Raw genomic sequence first — 15,404 nt, 5'->3', positions numbered from 1 at the left:
GGCACGTGCATATCTGCGTGGACAAGAAACAGCTTGGCATCACCCTGCATACTGTCTATCAATAAATTTCATACGGGCAAATAAAAAAAAAAAGTGTAGAATTCAATGGTGAGAGCGGAGCCTCACCTGAAATGCTCCATCCTCACAGCCCCTTTCACTAATTATTATAATGTTCCCCATTATCACCCAGGCGGAACACATGACAACACTGACTCCTGGACAAGCAATGGGCACTGTCCTGGTTCAACTTAACTCTGGCCGCTCTTTGAAAAATGTGCCTAAATAGTAGATATGGACACACCGGGAATTCTTAACAGCCTCACCACTGATCTTTAAGTCAAGAAAGCTGACCCTAACCTAAGAGAGATGGGGTCAAGCTCCCCACAAAAATCACTCCCAAGATGACTCTACACTTGTCAGGAACTGGGAGACGATGCCAAACAGAGTTCCAGGATGGGTTATCAATGGCTAAACAGTGACAAAGGATCAATTAAAACTCTGCCACAGCTGAATGTGCAGCCTCTGAATGCACTGAGCTTCCTGGGACCAGAGGCGCTCAAGCTGAGGCTGGCCCGCAACTCTCAGAGATGAGGTGGGAGGGACCCAGCCTCGTGTCTCCTTTATTCACTCCACCAAAAATCCTTGAGCAGACTCACACTGGGGCCTATGCAACAGAGATGTGTAAAGGGTCCCTTCCCATGAAGCAGATGCTGGATGGTGTGCAGGGGTTCCTGACCCGAGGGCCACAGGCCTAGAGTGGGATCCACATGGGTTTCAGAAAGAGTCTGTAAATCACCTGAAACTGTGTGGAGGAGATAAGGACACACTGTTCTCATCAGATTCTAAAAAGGGTAAATGATATGACCTACCGGACTGTGGCAGACAAAAACACAAACAGATAAATAGAAAAATGTCATGAGTCTTCAAAAGCATTAGATGCATGTTAAACTGAAATGGGTATGCAGGGAAAGTTAACTGAGCTGGAAGGGCCCTTCCAATTCTAGAAGCTTCTGGAACTCTCTGAAGAGCTCTTTACCCTGGTGTCGTGGCTGATGGCTGGGAGATGTACCTGTCAGGATGGTGCGCCGTTTGCATTGCTCCTCGACCCCGCCCTGCCTTTTCCCGGTCTGGGTGAAGGGCATCTCAAACATGAAGCGGCGTATGTTGTGAGACCTTTCAAACTCCGTTTTCCTCTCTTGCAATTCTTTTTCATCGAAGAATGGGACCACGTGAGTCACCTGGATATACGCATACTTGGAATCCAGATCCTTGGGGTTGACCTTTAAATGAATAAAGGAAACAGAAGAGGGGTGCTATTTGAAAGCCTCCTCCAAAGCTACACTGTGTTTTTCCACTTTATATTGGTAAAAGTTTTAGAAAATTTCAAGAAAACTGGAAAAAGAAAGTACAACGAACACTCACATACCTACCACTGAGAACAGTCACCACTACTTTGCTGTATTTGTTTGTTTGTGTCTGTACACACACACACATACACACACGGACATGTAGACTTTTTTTTTAGCTGAAGCATTTCAAAGTAAGTGATTCACATCATGACACTTCAGCCAGCACCTCCCAAACATGAGGACATTCTCCTCTAGAACTAAAATTCATCATCATACCTAACAAAATCAACACTAATTTCCTAAAGCACCCAATATACCCAGTTTAGATTACCTTTCTCAAATGTCCCCAGAATGTTATTTATAACTATTTGCATTTGAACCAGAATCTAATCAATGATTTCATTTTACGTTTAGTTGTTATGTCTCTTTAGTCTTGTTTAATCTAGAAGAATTCCCCACTATTTTTTTTTTATGACATTGAATTTTTTGAAGATATGCTGGTTTTCTTCTGGAATGACTTCCCATCTGAATTTGTCTGATTATTTCTGAAACTGTAGTTCAGAAATAGATCTTCAAGAGAGCAGTATAGCAGAGGACAGCCACTTTAAGCAGAAAGTAGATACAGTTTGTAGGAAGTCGTTTGTAGTTCGTTCTACAAACCTGCTGACCAGTTAGTTCATTCCTTGCTCTGTCTGCCTGTCTGTTCATTTGTCCATATATCAAACAACCGGTCAGAAAGTGTCAGGTAATAAGCCAGGCACAAGTGCAAACAGAACTTTGGACCCTATTCTTACAGAGTTTCTAAATAGCTGGACTAAAAACAGCATATTCTTTCAGACTTCAATTATTTTGTAAAAGAATATCTTTTTAAAATTATGAAATAAAAGTTTGCTTAATGAAAGCATTCTGGAAAGCACAGAAAGGTATTAAGAAGGAAAAAAAATACATTTGCCACTCAAGGCCAACCATTCTGAACTTTTTCCAGGTCTCCTTTTTTTGATACACATTTATAAATATATAATACACGATCATCAATCATACATAATCAAAACAATATTATATTGCTATGAAATGTTTCCAAGCATGGTCATACCTTGCCAGAATCCTGTATCATTTTGACGTTTTCAGAACCAAATTTATCTGAGTACAGTTTAAGGAGTCTCTGAGAAATTTCTGACAGAGGTGTGAGTTTGGGTTCCTTGTAAATATACTCCTTTCCGTCTTCATCTTCAAAGAATCCCTGTGACATACAGCACATTTAGAGCTATCCCCAAATACAAGCCCAAGGCTTACCACCCAGGAAGGGTTCTTTTGTTACCAGGATTAAAAAAAAGGGGGGGGGGGATGAATATAAAATAAAATCAGGCTTTCTGAATAGGAAGGAAAATGATAATAATGTGAAGTCTGGGTGCAAAGATAAAGGAAAAACACGAAACTGCAAACTCATTCAAGAATGCTGTCACTAAGTGTGGAGGGAAAGGAGAGATTGGAGATTCAAGACTGTGTTCTCTCAGTGACGTCTAAGGATGGGATTCAAGCCTGTTTCACATTCCCAAGGAGCAGAACTCACTAACACGTGACTCAGCAGCCTGCTGTTGGCCTCAAACACACACACATCCCTCCTTGACCTCTCCCGTTTACACGGATTTTATGGCATAAATGGAAGCAATCTGGTCTGGAGTAGGTTTGGCAAAAGTTATGTGAAGTTGGTATAAATTCTATTTTGCTTTACTGATGAGAAAAATATTTTATTTCTTTTTTTTTGAGAAAAATATTTTAAAATGTTGTAGGATAATACCAGAAAAAATTTTCATTATCACCAGTTGTCATCTGTTTCAATACAAATTACGTGTGAATACAGCAAGGCTTAGCATTGCATGGGAAGTGAAAAAGGTTGAAAATTAAAAAGCCCAGGTTGGAGTTAATATTTAAAATACATTTTTTTTAAAGTTTGTTTTGCACCTAAAATAAAAGAGAAAATGGTGCCAAAAAACAAAAAAACAACAACAACAAAAATCACATTGTATTAAAAAAAATGCAGGCTAACATGAAACAAAAAACACCCACATCAAACTAGGAGTTTAGATGCAGTAATTTCACTACATTATTGCTTTTTAAGCATTTACTGTAATTACCTCCACATCTGTTTCACTGTCTGTAAACTGGTATTGCTATAAAGTTGTAAGAGACAATAACAGAATAAATTGAAGGTTATATAATGCTCATAGAAAACCACATACCCTAAGTAAATGAATTATAATTCACACTATTTAATCATGTTAGAGACTTGGAGGTTAAACTTTCAGTTAAATTTAAATGAACCCTTTCCTACTGGGTTTCTGAAATATTACAAAGGTAAATCTACTTGCAGAGATATTATATTATAAAAGAAAGAGATACACAAGGACAAAGGAAACCAGAAAGTCTTAATTTTGGTTTAAAACATGCAGTATAGATGTGTAAGGGAACAGGTGATTTATTTCTGTAAATGGAATAAAATGTTAATTTTTTTTGGAGTTTCTAATGACTGGACAGATATACATACAGACTTGAAAAGGAAACTTGCAAACCACACTGAAGTACCAAAGATGCACCAAAGATGCTGCTAAGAGGGAGAACTTACCGCTGCCTTAAGAAAGTAATAAAGAAAAGACAGGAAGAAAGAAAAAAAAAAAAAAAAAGCAGAAAGTTTACTACTGAGGAAGATAAGCATCATACTAAATATGACAAATTCATCAAATTAGCATTTATAGAAACAGGAAATTTAAAAATACAACTTTATAGAGTTTAAATGAGAATAAGGAGGACTTGGGTCAGCCTAGAGAACACAGAGGAGGCTCACCTGTCCAAAGAAGGCCACTCGGAAGTACGTCCCCAGGAGCCGGCGGCCGGTGTGCATGACCTCAGTCACTTTGCTGTAGGCTCGGTGCAGTGTGTCGTACAGATGGGCCAGCCTCTGGAAAGCACAACAAAACCCATTTCTCCCCACCTGTAACTAGGTGAATGAATTTTAAAATAACAATGAAATGAGATCATATAGGTAAAAATTCCTTGGATTTGAGTTAAAAAAAATGCATTTTGACTACACAACTGGTAGTGATCATTTTTCAGCTGGAACGTTTCCTATCCAAGGGGCCATCATGCATATGGAGGACCCATCAGATTTTCACGGTGCAGTAAGCAAATTCTGTTTTCAAGTTAACATGGAATGCCAGAGGTGGTAAAGTCCTCTGGTGACGTTTTTCGTCTTTGCTTTTCCCACTCCATTCCTTAGCACATGCTAAGAGGAACTGGACAGTCTCCCCAAGCCAGGAAGGATGGAAGGGACACTGCTTTTCCAGGCAGGCAGAATAAGGAAGAGTTCTGAGGGAAAAGGCATGTGGTGATTATACAACTCAGTTCCTGGCAACCTTTCAAAAGTGCAGTGCCAGAATTCCCCACCCTTGTAGTTTGAGATTTGGGGTCTGTGTAGAGGGGGGCCTGTGTGTGCAGACACCTGATGGCTCTGAGGGTGGTGACCTCCAGTGCCATGTGGAGGGTCAAAGACCCCTTCCTCATTGAGTGGCCCGCTTGCACTCTCTGCACGTAAGGATGTTTGGGGATGTGTGTCACTCTACGGACACCTCAAAGAGGAAGAAACAAACCACTAAGATACCTCAAAATCCCTCCGCTTCTCGTAGATGGGGATGATGAGCTTATAGATGTCGGCGATCAGCTCATAGCGCTCGGCCTTCCAGAGTCCGTCTGCACACTGTTCCAGGAGTTCCATGAGCACGTCCTGATCAAAGAAGAAGGCCCCCGGCCCAGACAGAGTATTATAGGGAAACTGACATGGCATTCCTCGCAGAAGGCGTAACTTAAGACTTTTATAGTTGCCTTTTAACATGTTTCTATCCTCTTTAACACTGTAAATGAAGGGTAGCACCTGTGTATTTTCATTACCAGCCTAATGTCCCATTACAGCATTAATATCTACCGTTTATAGGACCAAAGAAAATAAACATTTTCAAAGCTGTTGTGAATCAACTGACCAGAAAATACTACCTAACCGGCTTAAGCAAACCACTTTAAAGCAAGATATTTAATTGCTATGTCATATTTACAACACACAAATCATAAAACCATTATCTGTGTGACTGAAATCTGGACCATGCTTATAAAGAGGTATACCAGTTGTCTCATACTTTTTTTGCAGGTCTCATTAAGTGCAAAGACTAAAGCCAGATATACACAGTAACAATCATTACAGCTATAGACAAAGAAAAAAATCAGTAACTGTTCTAACACCATATCTTTTCCTTACGCATTTGTATTACAAAGATGCAAGCCCCTCTCACTTTTCTTAGTTTTGTCTCAAATCTTTTCCACTGGAGAACCTATCCAGGTTAATCACAACAAACTTTTATGATGTTCTCATGCTCCTCTGATTATAAAAAGCTACATAAAAGAAAAGCATAAAAACAAAACTTGTGAAATGTCAGTCTCAATATACTTACTTTATCATATTTGTAAAACTGGGGAATGTAATAAGACGTAACCTAATTTTGTAGCTGTGAGGATCAAATAAAATTTTACTCACCAAAATGCTCTGAAAACTAAATGTTGTATGTAATTCATAGGCCAGTTAAACAAACCTTTTACTTAAATCATCACTTTTTACTTTGTATTTTTTTAAATGATAATTTATTTCTACTGGGCTATGTAATACCCTACCGTGCCACATATATATTTGGTAGTCAAGAATTTCTTGGATGAATGAATCAGTCTGCATTTTTCTTAGTTTTGGAACAATATTGCTAATAGTTATCCTTCACTGTAGGGAAATTAGTTAAGAGCCCATTATCAAAGCCTTGCATTTCTTGTATATCTTAGATCACAGACACTGCCATTGGATATTTACTGAGCCTCTTCTTTCTCAGTGGTGCTGTGGGACTACAGCAGAGGTGGACGAATTCTGAGGAGACCCAATTTCCTATCAGGGATGAGAATGTTGTACAACCAAGGCATTCTCTTGATAATGAAATAGTCAAAGGCACGGAAATTTACCCATCTTAAAGCTGTTCTTAGGCTTACCTTACAGACTACTCATTTGGCCCCTTCTGTTCTCACTACCGGGCTTTATTCAAAGTATACTATTGTCCACACTGTGGATATAAATCCACAATGATGACACCCTCTTTATTGTGGATGGGATCAAAGAGACCTAGAGATTCTTAATTCCATGCCACAGCAGTTACAGCACAGTGGGAACCCAGAGTAACTTTAATGTGATCTCAGAGAAAATTGAAAATTCTTCTCAAAGAGTTAGAAAAGTTCTAATTAGGCACAGTCACTACCACATCATTTAACTTGATTCTTTCATTCATTCATTCACACATTTTGCCAAGAATTTACTATGTGCATGGCACTGTGTTTGACACTGGGTTTATAAAATAAATCTATATAAATAAATGTTAGTTATCTGTAATTTGTAAAAATGGCTCTATAGATTTTTACTAAATGCGCAGCGGAGGTTTGGGGTAGTTTACCAGGTTATGTGGTATACATGAAAGTAGCTTTGAGCAGGAGGCCCTCAAAGATACACAGAGGTTATCCTTTAGAGCAGCTAGAGCTGAAGTACCTAGAGACTCATGACCACCAGCTGGAGATGTGACATACATGTTAAGATGCTGAGGACACAGAAAACCACAGTGACTTCAGATACATGCCAAACTACAAGGCACAAGGGTAGATGCCCTGAACTGAGAGCAGGAGGGATTTACTGACTTAATAGTCAGTGTGTCTCTGGGTGAACACTGCAGAGGCCAACAATCCAGTGGAGAGCACTTCCTTCTCTCACAGAGCTGAGGCTAGTGTGGGCCAGAGCCACGAAGAGATTATAAAAGACAGTGGTGAGCGTGCTGATAAAGAGATGCCAGGGGACCAGGGAGGCTGACAGGAGCAGCATCCATCCAGTGGCAGAGAAACAGCGGGGCATGGAAAATTGCAGAAAGTGAAAACTGAGTCCTCGAGATAGTTAGGAGTTAGTGAGGTGAAGCTGAAAGGCGGGAGTAGGAAGGAAGGGAAGGGAGACATTCCAGAGAAAGGGGACAGCATGGGCAAAGACACGGGAGTGATGGCAGCATGGTGCGTGAGAAATCTGTAAGCAGACTGAGGGGTTGGAGTACAAAATCTGAGTGAGACAGGGGCAAGAGATGAGGCTGGGGAGAGATTAAATACATAGATTAGGGGAGGGTATAGCTCAGTGGTAGAGCACATGCTTGGCATGCAAGAGGTCCTGGGTTCAGTCCCTCGTACCTCCATTGAAAGAAAAAAATAAATAAAAAACCTAATTACCTCCCCCCTGCAAAAAAAATACATACATACATATAGTACATAATAGCCACATTCAGTTTTCCATGTCAAAAATAAATTAGCAATTGAACGTAGATAATTTTATAGAGGCATGAAAATGGACACAGACATACATCAACTACCACAAAAAGGGAGTATTACACAAGGAAGATGTTACTTGATTTTAAAATGACCTGTCTACCCTCATAAGGCATCTGTGTATAGCAGCCTTTCATGTATGTATTAAATGTCCTAGATTTCATCACTTAACAAATATATGTCAAATAGAGTTTGCGGGTAATCTCCTGGACCAAACCTAACTGGGAGATTAAGATTTGAATACTATTTTTACTCTCATTTGTCAAACTAGAAACACATGGAAAGTTTAATAACAATGAAACCTGAACTCAAGTAGCATTTCAATACTATGGACAACTGAGTTCATTAGAGAAAATCCTGCCATATTTGGAACAAAAAGAGGGACTTCAACCAGGGAAACTCCCCAGAGTGGTTGGACAATAGGAAGGTTTGATAAAGTGAATAGAGCTTAGTAAATAATTATGAAATAACGATCACAACTGGATGGTAAATAAGAAATAGGAAGTAACACATCATCAACCTATATATGCTACTGGGCAGTACTTTACGTTCTCTTATGATTCCGGAGGCATTCTGGATCTGCAGTTTATCAGTCTGAATATCACTTATTATAAAAAATGGTAGTAAAAGTGCTATAAAACGTAGAGTATATAAAGAATTTACCCAATCATAAACTAAAAATGGCTTTTATTTTTAAATAGTTAAGTCCTCCTCTCATAAAGTTAGAGTATGCACTACTGAGCATTAAAGCTTAATTTGGTAAAGTAAATTATTCAAGCTAATATCAACTCTATACCTAGATGCTTACGGCTGATGCATCAAGTAATAATTCTCTGAATAGAAATAACCAGCAATCATAGATAGTTAAGGCTGAGAGAACTTATGTCAACGCAAAATTATAAAGAGTCATAAAAATGAAGACCTCATAGTAACTAAACATCAGGGCATATATGAATAATATTCTCAACAGAAATTTCATGTATTAATTTACTTTGAATTCTCAGCAATCACCTGAAAACCAGAACTAATACTGATAATGATCAGATAGTGGTGACCCTGAAAGGCAGTCATACAGAAAGTCTGATAGTTTTACCACCTTGTTTAAAATCTAAATGCCAAGTTATTGTTTCTAAATTGTCAATACATGAGAAGAACTGTACAAGTAATTACTGGTCAGGGGGAAAAAAACCTCAAAGAACTTTATGCATCTGGAAAGTAGTACATATTTTATGATGTCAGACTAGTGTTAAAAAGATCTCAGTACACTAAGCTCATAAGCCGTTCAGGAAGCTGTTTAAAATGCCATCAGCCAGTCATTTTTAAGTGTGCCACAGCATCGCAAAATGCAACAGAGGGCACAAAGCACATATGTGTGGAGATGGCTCACTAATACTGTGCATGGGGGCATATATGTGTGCACGTGTGCACAAGAATGCCTGTATGAGCCTGTGTATGTGCAGGGTATTTTAACATTTAAATGACATTTGCTCCATCTTAGGATGGGTTTGATTTAATCTAACCTTTCTCAAGAAGCAGGCTGTCTGTTATCTACCATTTGGGAATAACTGTCACGATGTGAGTGGGCTCGGGCAACAATGCACATCATGGCATAATTCACATTTCCACTATATTATTGTTTCTCAAGATACAGCTGAGGATCCTTTGTAGCAGCATAATCACTGGGGATGCTTCTTAACATACAGATTCCCAGGCACCACACCCACGTGGCTGAACCTGTGGATGGGTTGGGGAGAGGTAGTGAGAATGGAAATCCATATTTGTAACAGGAACCTAAGTAATTCTAAGCACACTCAAGCTTGCAGACCACTGCTCTGGCCCAGAAATTCTGAGATAGGCACCTCACTCACATATTCCTGAGCAGACACATGGCCCATAGTGAGTTTATGGAATGAATCAACGCATGTAAACATAGAAATTTCCAGGTCAACAAAGAACTCAGACAACTTCCAATTCAGATCCTAAGGGACCGTGGTTTAGGTATCTTTCCTCAATGGGAAGGAAGCATCAAAGCAGCGTCATGTGCTGGGGCAGGGACCACCCTTGTCTCTCCGGCACAGGGGAGCTTAGGAAATATCTGCAAGGTGAAGCAGGGCCATGTGTCTGGTTTGAGCCAAGGACAGAGCAGTTAGATAAGTTTCATGGCCATGCTCTCTACTAATATCGTTTTGGAGAAACATAAAAGGAAAGATATGTTACATAACTTTTATGGTCCTGAGAGCATGCTCGGTCAAGGAAAAGTGGATGCTTGACGACTACAGGGTTACTGACAATCACCAAGCTTGGATAAGATGTAAACAGACAAATCCTAGAATGTGTTCTGTTGAAAACTCTTTCTTAGCATGTTCTGTAGGTATAAATATTTTAGGTTTGTTACTGGCAGTAGTTTCTGAATAGACACCGTTTGGCTAATGTAAGTCAGAGACTTCTCTGGTCAATTTCACATATTCACTGTATGAACCGTGACAGTTGTTTTTCTAGGAGACAATAGGTAAGTGGGCCACATACAGTGATCCTCATTGTTTTATGATCTCAGGTCAACGCGAACACTGAATTTGTGAATGCTGAGCCACCCCTCCAAGGGGAAATACAGGCTTAGGTTCCAGAAAACCTCTGGTTACAAAATTTTTGACAACTGATGAGTATATAACCTTGCTTTATGTGTGTCTGTGTTTAAGGACACCTGATTTAAGTACATATTGTTGATTCATTAACATTGAATTCATGACCCAGAGCACTGTAACTCCTGCCTGAATGAACCTTATCTAGCAAGTATGTGCTCTGTGAGGCACATCACCACCTTCCTGTGCTCAGCACCTCAGCACCATACTTGGGGGCCAGAGAAGGACCCCTGTTCATAGCAGGAGCTGAAACAAGATGGCAGAGTGTTGCTGTTCAGCCTTAGCTGGGAATGTCTGGGTTCCAATTTTTTGCCACTCTATCCTGTCCCCAAAGGACAGGAAAAGTGCCTCAGTGGGTACTGACTTAGGGGTTACAGAGACATTTTAGCAACTGGGCAAATACTGAGGATGGACTGTGTTTTCCATTTCCCCGCTAGAGTCCCTCTTGCCCCATCCTCCCTTGCTCTGTGCTGTGGGGGCCGAGGCACCAGGACCACCGACCTGCATGCTAGACTCAGCTGTGGAGGCTCAGCAGGAGGCTGGCGGGTGGGAGGAGAGTGAAGGTGGGGGCTGCTCACTGCCTCCTCCCTGCCCAGGTGCCCGAATTGAGGCCCCCTGTCCAAAGCCCACAGGCCCAGGCAGGTGGGCACTCTGTATAGTTTCTCTCTCTCTCCTCCCTCAGCCCACAGGCTGAGGGGTGGCAACCCAGCTGTTACTAACCTCAAGGGTTCTGGAGTATTCCTCACTGGCTTTCCTAAACCCTGACCAAACTTCTCAAAATAGCCCCTATCTTAGACTTTCTTCCATTTCCCAAGTGTGCTATTTCCTTCTGACTGTATGGGATAATGAGGGGGGAATCTCAAAAACACACAAGCTGCATGGAATTTTGACACCATAGGGAACTCAGAGTCCTTCCATCTGCATCGGCTCCAATTCGTGAAACAAAATGCAAACAGGAATGGAATGTTTCTCTTTAATCAAAAGCAGCTCGGAGAGAGTCCGCTCTCAGATCCCGTCAGGGGAGATGGACTGCTACCAATAAAAACTCATCTGCGGCCTCCGGCCAGAAGAACTGTGCCTTTTTAGGTAGCGCCTTTAAAATCACGTGGGGAGAGCATCTTAGGCATTTAAATACATCTAGTAATGCAGATTAAAAGGGCAGTGCTTTTTTTTTTTTTTTTTTATTAAGCTCTTGTTCTACACCTATTCCTGTCAGCTTTCCCCAAAAGTCCTCTGGCAGAAATATGTGACTTTCTCATTTTTTGAAACATCTTGAGAGCTAAAGCAAAAACTGTACGTGGCAATTTCTATTTTCGTGGCTTCTGGAACACATTATTTTTGGCTAGTTTCCATTTTTATGTGCAGGGCTTACTTGAGACTTTACAGCCCCGTGTCACATCCTAATCATTACATATCGCCATGTACTCTGGACCTTGTTAAAGATTTACCCCCTTTACGTTTCAAGGACAGGGTGGAAAATCCATACTCTGAAAATAACTGATAAAGTTATCCCTGTCACATGTTCAGTTATCACTCAGAGTGGATGCCATTCACACATTTCCCTAATCAAGTCCGCCCTTGCTGGCAAGGGCTCGTTCCCTGGACTGTCCAGACGATTCCAGCTATTACTCAATCTGATGAGGAAACCTGAATTTCACGTTATCAGCCGTGAGGACAGGGTACAAGCACTGTTTACTTCCAAATCCTGAGTCATCCTTGCCATCACTGCTTTCCTTGTCTAAACAAAGCGCTGTACTCCAGGGGACTAAACGGGCAGTGAGGGGACAAGGGTGGTTTCTCCAAGGGGACAATGTGTTCAAGCCTCTTCTCAGGGAAGAACCCTGTCAAAACACTCTTTGAAGTGAGGAGTTCAAATCCACGAGCATATGAGCCCTTCTGCCTGAGGAACAGGCTCATGCTTCAGAATAAAAGATAAAATCACCACTGGTCCAGGCATTTCAAGGTGGAGAGACAGCTGAACTGTTAATACCATGTGATAACCAATTGTTTTTTTTTCCCTTTCCTTCAGGATACTTATTTTTGTTAAAATTATTTTAACATATAAGTATAAAAATCACTCAATATATTATCCTCCTTTCTCATGTTTGGTTTTTAATTTAGAGGGTTGTTTGAGACTAGACAGTTTTTGGACAGTGGTTCTTAAACCTTTGGGTCTGAAGATCTCTATATATCATAAAAATTGAGAATTCTTTTAAAATAGCTGAGAACTTTTATGCACATGTGTGTTATCTCTCAATATTTACAGTATTAGGAATGGAAACTGAAAAAATGTAAGAAGATTTATTTATTAATTTAATTAAGCTAACCATAATAAACATATTATGTGTACCCAAAAATAACATTTTTAATGAAAAAATAGCATTAAAAAATTAAGGAGAAGAGTGGCATTTTTGCAACTCTTATGTCTGACTTTGTAGGAGACTCCTGTATTCCTGTCTCTGCTTCCACATTCAATCTCCTCATGATGCCCCTTCGGATGATGTATACAAAGAAAATGCAGCCTCACATAGATACTGAATTTGAAAAGTGAGGACTTCAAAGACTCCCTGCAAGGGTCTCAGGGACCCCAGGAGTTCCAGAACTTTGAGAACTGCTGATTCCTCATCAATGTCACCGAGTATGTTTGTTCCCAGGCACTGCTTACTGGCATGAACGTGACTACAGTCGTAATAGTAACTGTAGGAACTTGACATCATAAAAACAAGCATGACAGGCAGAAGATAGTGATTCCTTTCTCTGTTCTTTCTCTGCACATGAAGAAACAGAGAACTTTATTTTTCCTTAAAAGATGGGCAGGATTAAAAAGCTTTCCTTTGACTGTTCCATGTTGCTCTGAGTTGAGGGGAGGTGGGAACACATGACAAAGAGATATTCGTGGAATAGGAAATTCCAGGAACCCATGCAGAAAACTGGCATTTGTTCAAATTCCTAGCTTGATTTCAAAACTCCCCAGTTACAGTTAAGTGGTCACAAGGTGATCCAGTTTTGGCAAGAAACTTGCAGAAATTGCTGCAATGATCTAAAGTCAAACTTTCTGGTCTCTCTTGGGGGTAGGATAGTGTGGTCTTATCTGCTTATGGTAGACCCCGGGCGATGGCACTCAAGTGGAGGCAGGAACCAGGCCCTGCACAGGGGCTGCTCTGCCCTCAGCCCAGTCTGGCCTCTCAAGGATTTGACTGTTTGGGGACTCTGGAGAGGTGTCTCGTGTTGGAGACACCGACTGTAAAGACAGATTAAAACAGCAATAAAACTCATGAACCGGAGAAATTAATTGCTGGAAAGAATGAGAAACTATGGTCAAAATACCAGACCTTTGACCACCAGTGGTCAAGCTCTAAGCCTTACTCACTATTAATTAACTCCTCCAACTCTCTCTCCAGAGAAAAGGAGGAGTTCCTAGAAAAGGGAATGGCAGAAGCTTTCACTGTTCTGTTTCAGCATTCCGGAGAATTCGTTATCTCGGAGCGGAGTGTGTCCACAGCGGCCGCAGAGAGAAAGCCCTCACTCAGTGCACTGGCGGGCGGATAGCAGCACTCAAGACCCACGGGCCTCTGGGCAGCACTCACCTCGTTGAAGTGGACGTCCTGCATACCGACGTCCTCCATCATGGAGGCCTCTTCATCGATGTTCGGGGTGATCACCCTGAAGGCTGAGCATCCCTGTCTGAACATGCCTAGAATTGAGAGAGCAGGGGAAAGAGCTGCAGTTACTAACCTGAAAGTGGACGACCCCTGAGGGCGCTTCCTGCGCTGTGTGCTTTCGGAGTAAATGGGATCCCTGATTCTGAAATCTTCCGTGTCCCAGGCCAGCATTCCTACAGGGAGCTTGGGGGCCACTGGGCTCTTTTCTTCATTCGCTTCCTCATATTTACCCTTCACCTTCCTCAATTTGTTTCTGTCTGAACCCTTTCGATTTTTCACCCACCTTTATTAAAATGTATGCAATCTTCAAATAAACTAAAATAGGTACTGAATCAGATGAACAGCAAATAACAACAGTCTGATTTGGAAGGACGACCCACGCTCAGACACCAAGAAAAATAAAGAAGCCAAAGCCAATCAAAGAGGGAGACAAACTCAAACACGACTGTTTCCTTCCAGCTGTCATCCCACCCACTCTGGCTGGGGTTATCCTGGAACTCGGCTTAGACCTTGCCCTTCTCCTGTGGGAAGCAGTCCACCAAGATGGAACTCGGCAGCCGTGAGCTGACAGGCTACCTGAGGGGCAAGGAGAGGCCTCTGCTCCCACAGCTGAAGGGCAGCGTGCACACCTCGGGGTGGAGGCACTCTGATCCTCTGGGGAAGTGGTGGGGGTTGGAACTGGCATAAATACCCGGCATAAGGACAAACCCCTTAAGCAACAGTGGCCCACTGGGGACCTTGACTCATCCTGGAGTCACCGGGAAGAGTTTTATGTCAGACAATGTCAGCTGAGTAAAAACGATCAAGTGAAGAAGGATCTGAAAAGTCTTCCTACTCTACTGTGGTCGCTGTTTACAGCAAAGCGAAACAAAACAGAAGTCAAAACTTGAATTGAGACCTCCCATGTTGCGGGGGAAAGAGGAACACAGGGTGTTTTGAAATCAAGTCTTGAAAGAGTAGGTCATAGATTCAGAGATGTTCCCGCTGCATACAGGGAAGGCTTCCACGCCATTCATGAATTGGGTCGCATCTCTGCCACTGTCCTACTTCAGCCTTGGTCTTTTTTACAGACAGATTCCGCTGTGAAAAGCAGTGGGCGCTTGAGGATACGTGTGTGAACAAAAAGCAAGATGATAAAAGCCAGCTACTCATGTTTCTGGCTACAGAGTACATTGCAATACACAGCTCAGCTCTGGTGGAACAGCTACGGTGGTGGCCCAAGCGCTGTCTTCTCCTTGCCCACAAGGACAGGCTGCACCAAACCAGAGAAGGGAGGAAAAAGAGGGAGGGCCACGTCCATCCAAGTGGGTGAGAGAGGAAAC

At 41.6% G+C, this 15,404-nt stretch overlaps 1 protein-coding gene across 15 annotated transcripts in view; it reads right to left on the bottom strand.

Moving 5' to 3' along the window:
• Positions 1-15,404, bottom strand: part of DOCK9 (dedicator of cytokinesis 9) — a 256,298-nt gene that overhangs the window by 9,988 nt on the left and 230,906 nt on the right. For 9 of the 15 annotated variants that reach the window (XM_032496729.1, XM_032496730.1, XM_032496735.1 and 6 more), the window contains 7 exons: positions 14,008-14,114; positions 5,005-5,127; positions 4,192-4,305; positions 3,973-3,978; positions 3,485-3,520; positions 2,443-2,589; positions 1,070-1,280 (listed from right to left, as the gene is read on the bottom strand). In XM_032496729.1, the coding sequence (XP_032352620.1) occupies positions 1,070-1,280; positions 2,443-2,589; positions 3,485-3,520; positions 3,973-3,978; positions 4,192-4,305; positions 5,005-5,127; positions 14,008-14,114 (744 nt within the window). The remainder of the gene's footprint in view (positions 1-1,069; positions 1,281-2,442; positions 2,590-3,484; positions 3,521-3,972; positions 3,979-4,191; positions 4,306-5,004; positions 5,128-14,007; positions 14,115-15,404) is intronic. The other 6 variants (XM_032496733.1, XM_032496736.1, XM_014568156.2 and 3 more) reach the window with 1 other exon arrangement.

Source organism: Camelus ferus, chromosome 14, assembly GCF_009834535.1.
Source record: "Camelus ferus isolate YT-003-E chromosome 14, BCGSAC_Cfer_1.0, whole genome shotgun sequence".
Lineage (NCBI taxonomy): Eukaryota > Metazoa > Chordata > Mammalia > Artiodactyla > Camelidae > Camelus > Camelus ferus.
The sequence above is the reverse complement of the archived record's forward strand: the minus strand, read 5'-3'. Positions and strand labels throughout refer to the sequence as shown.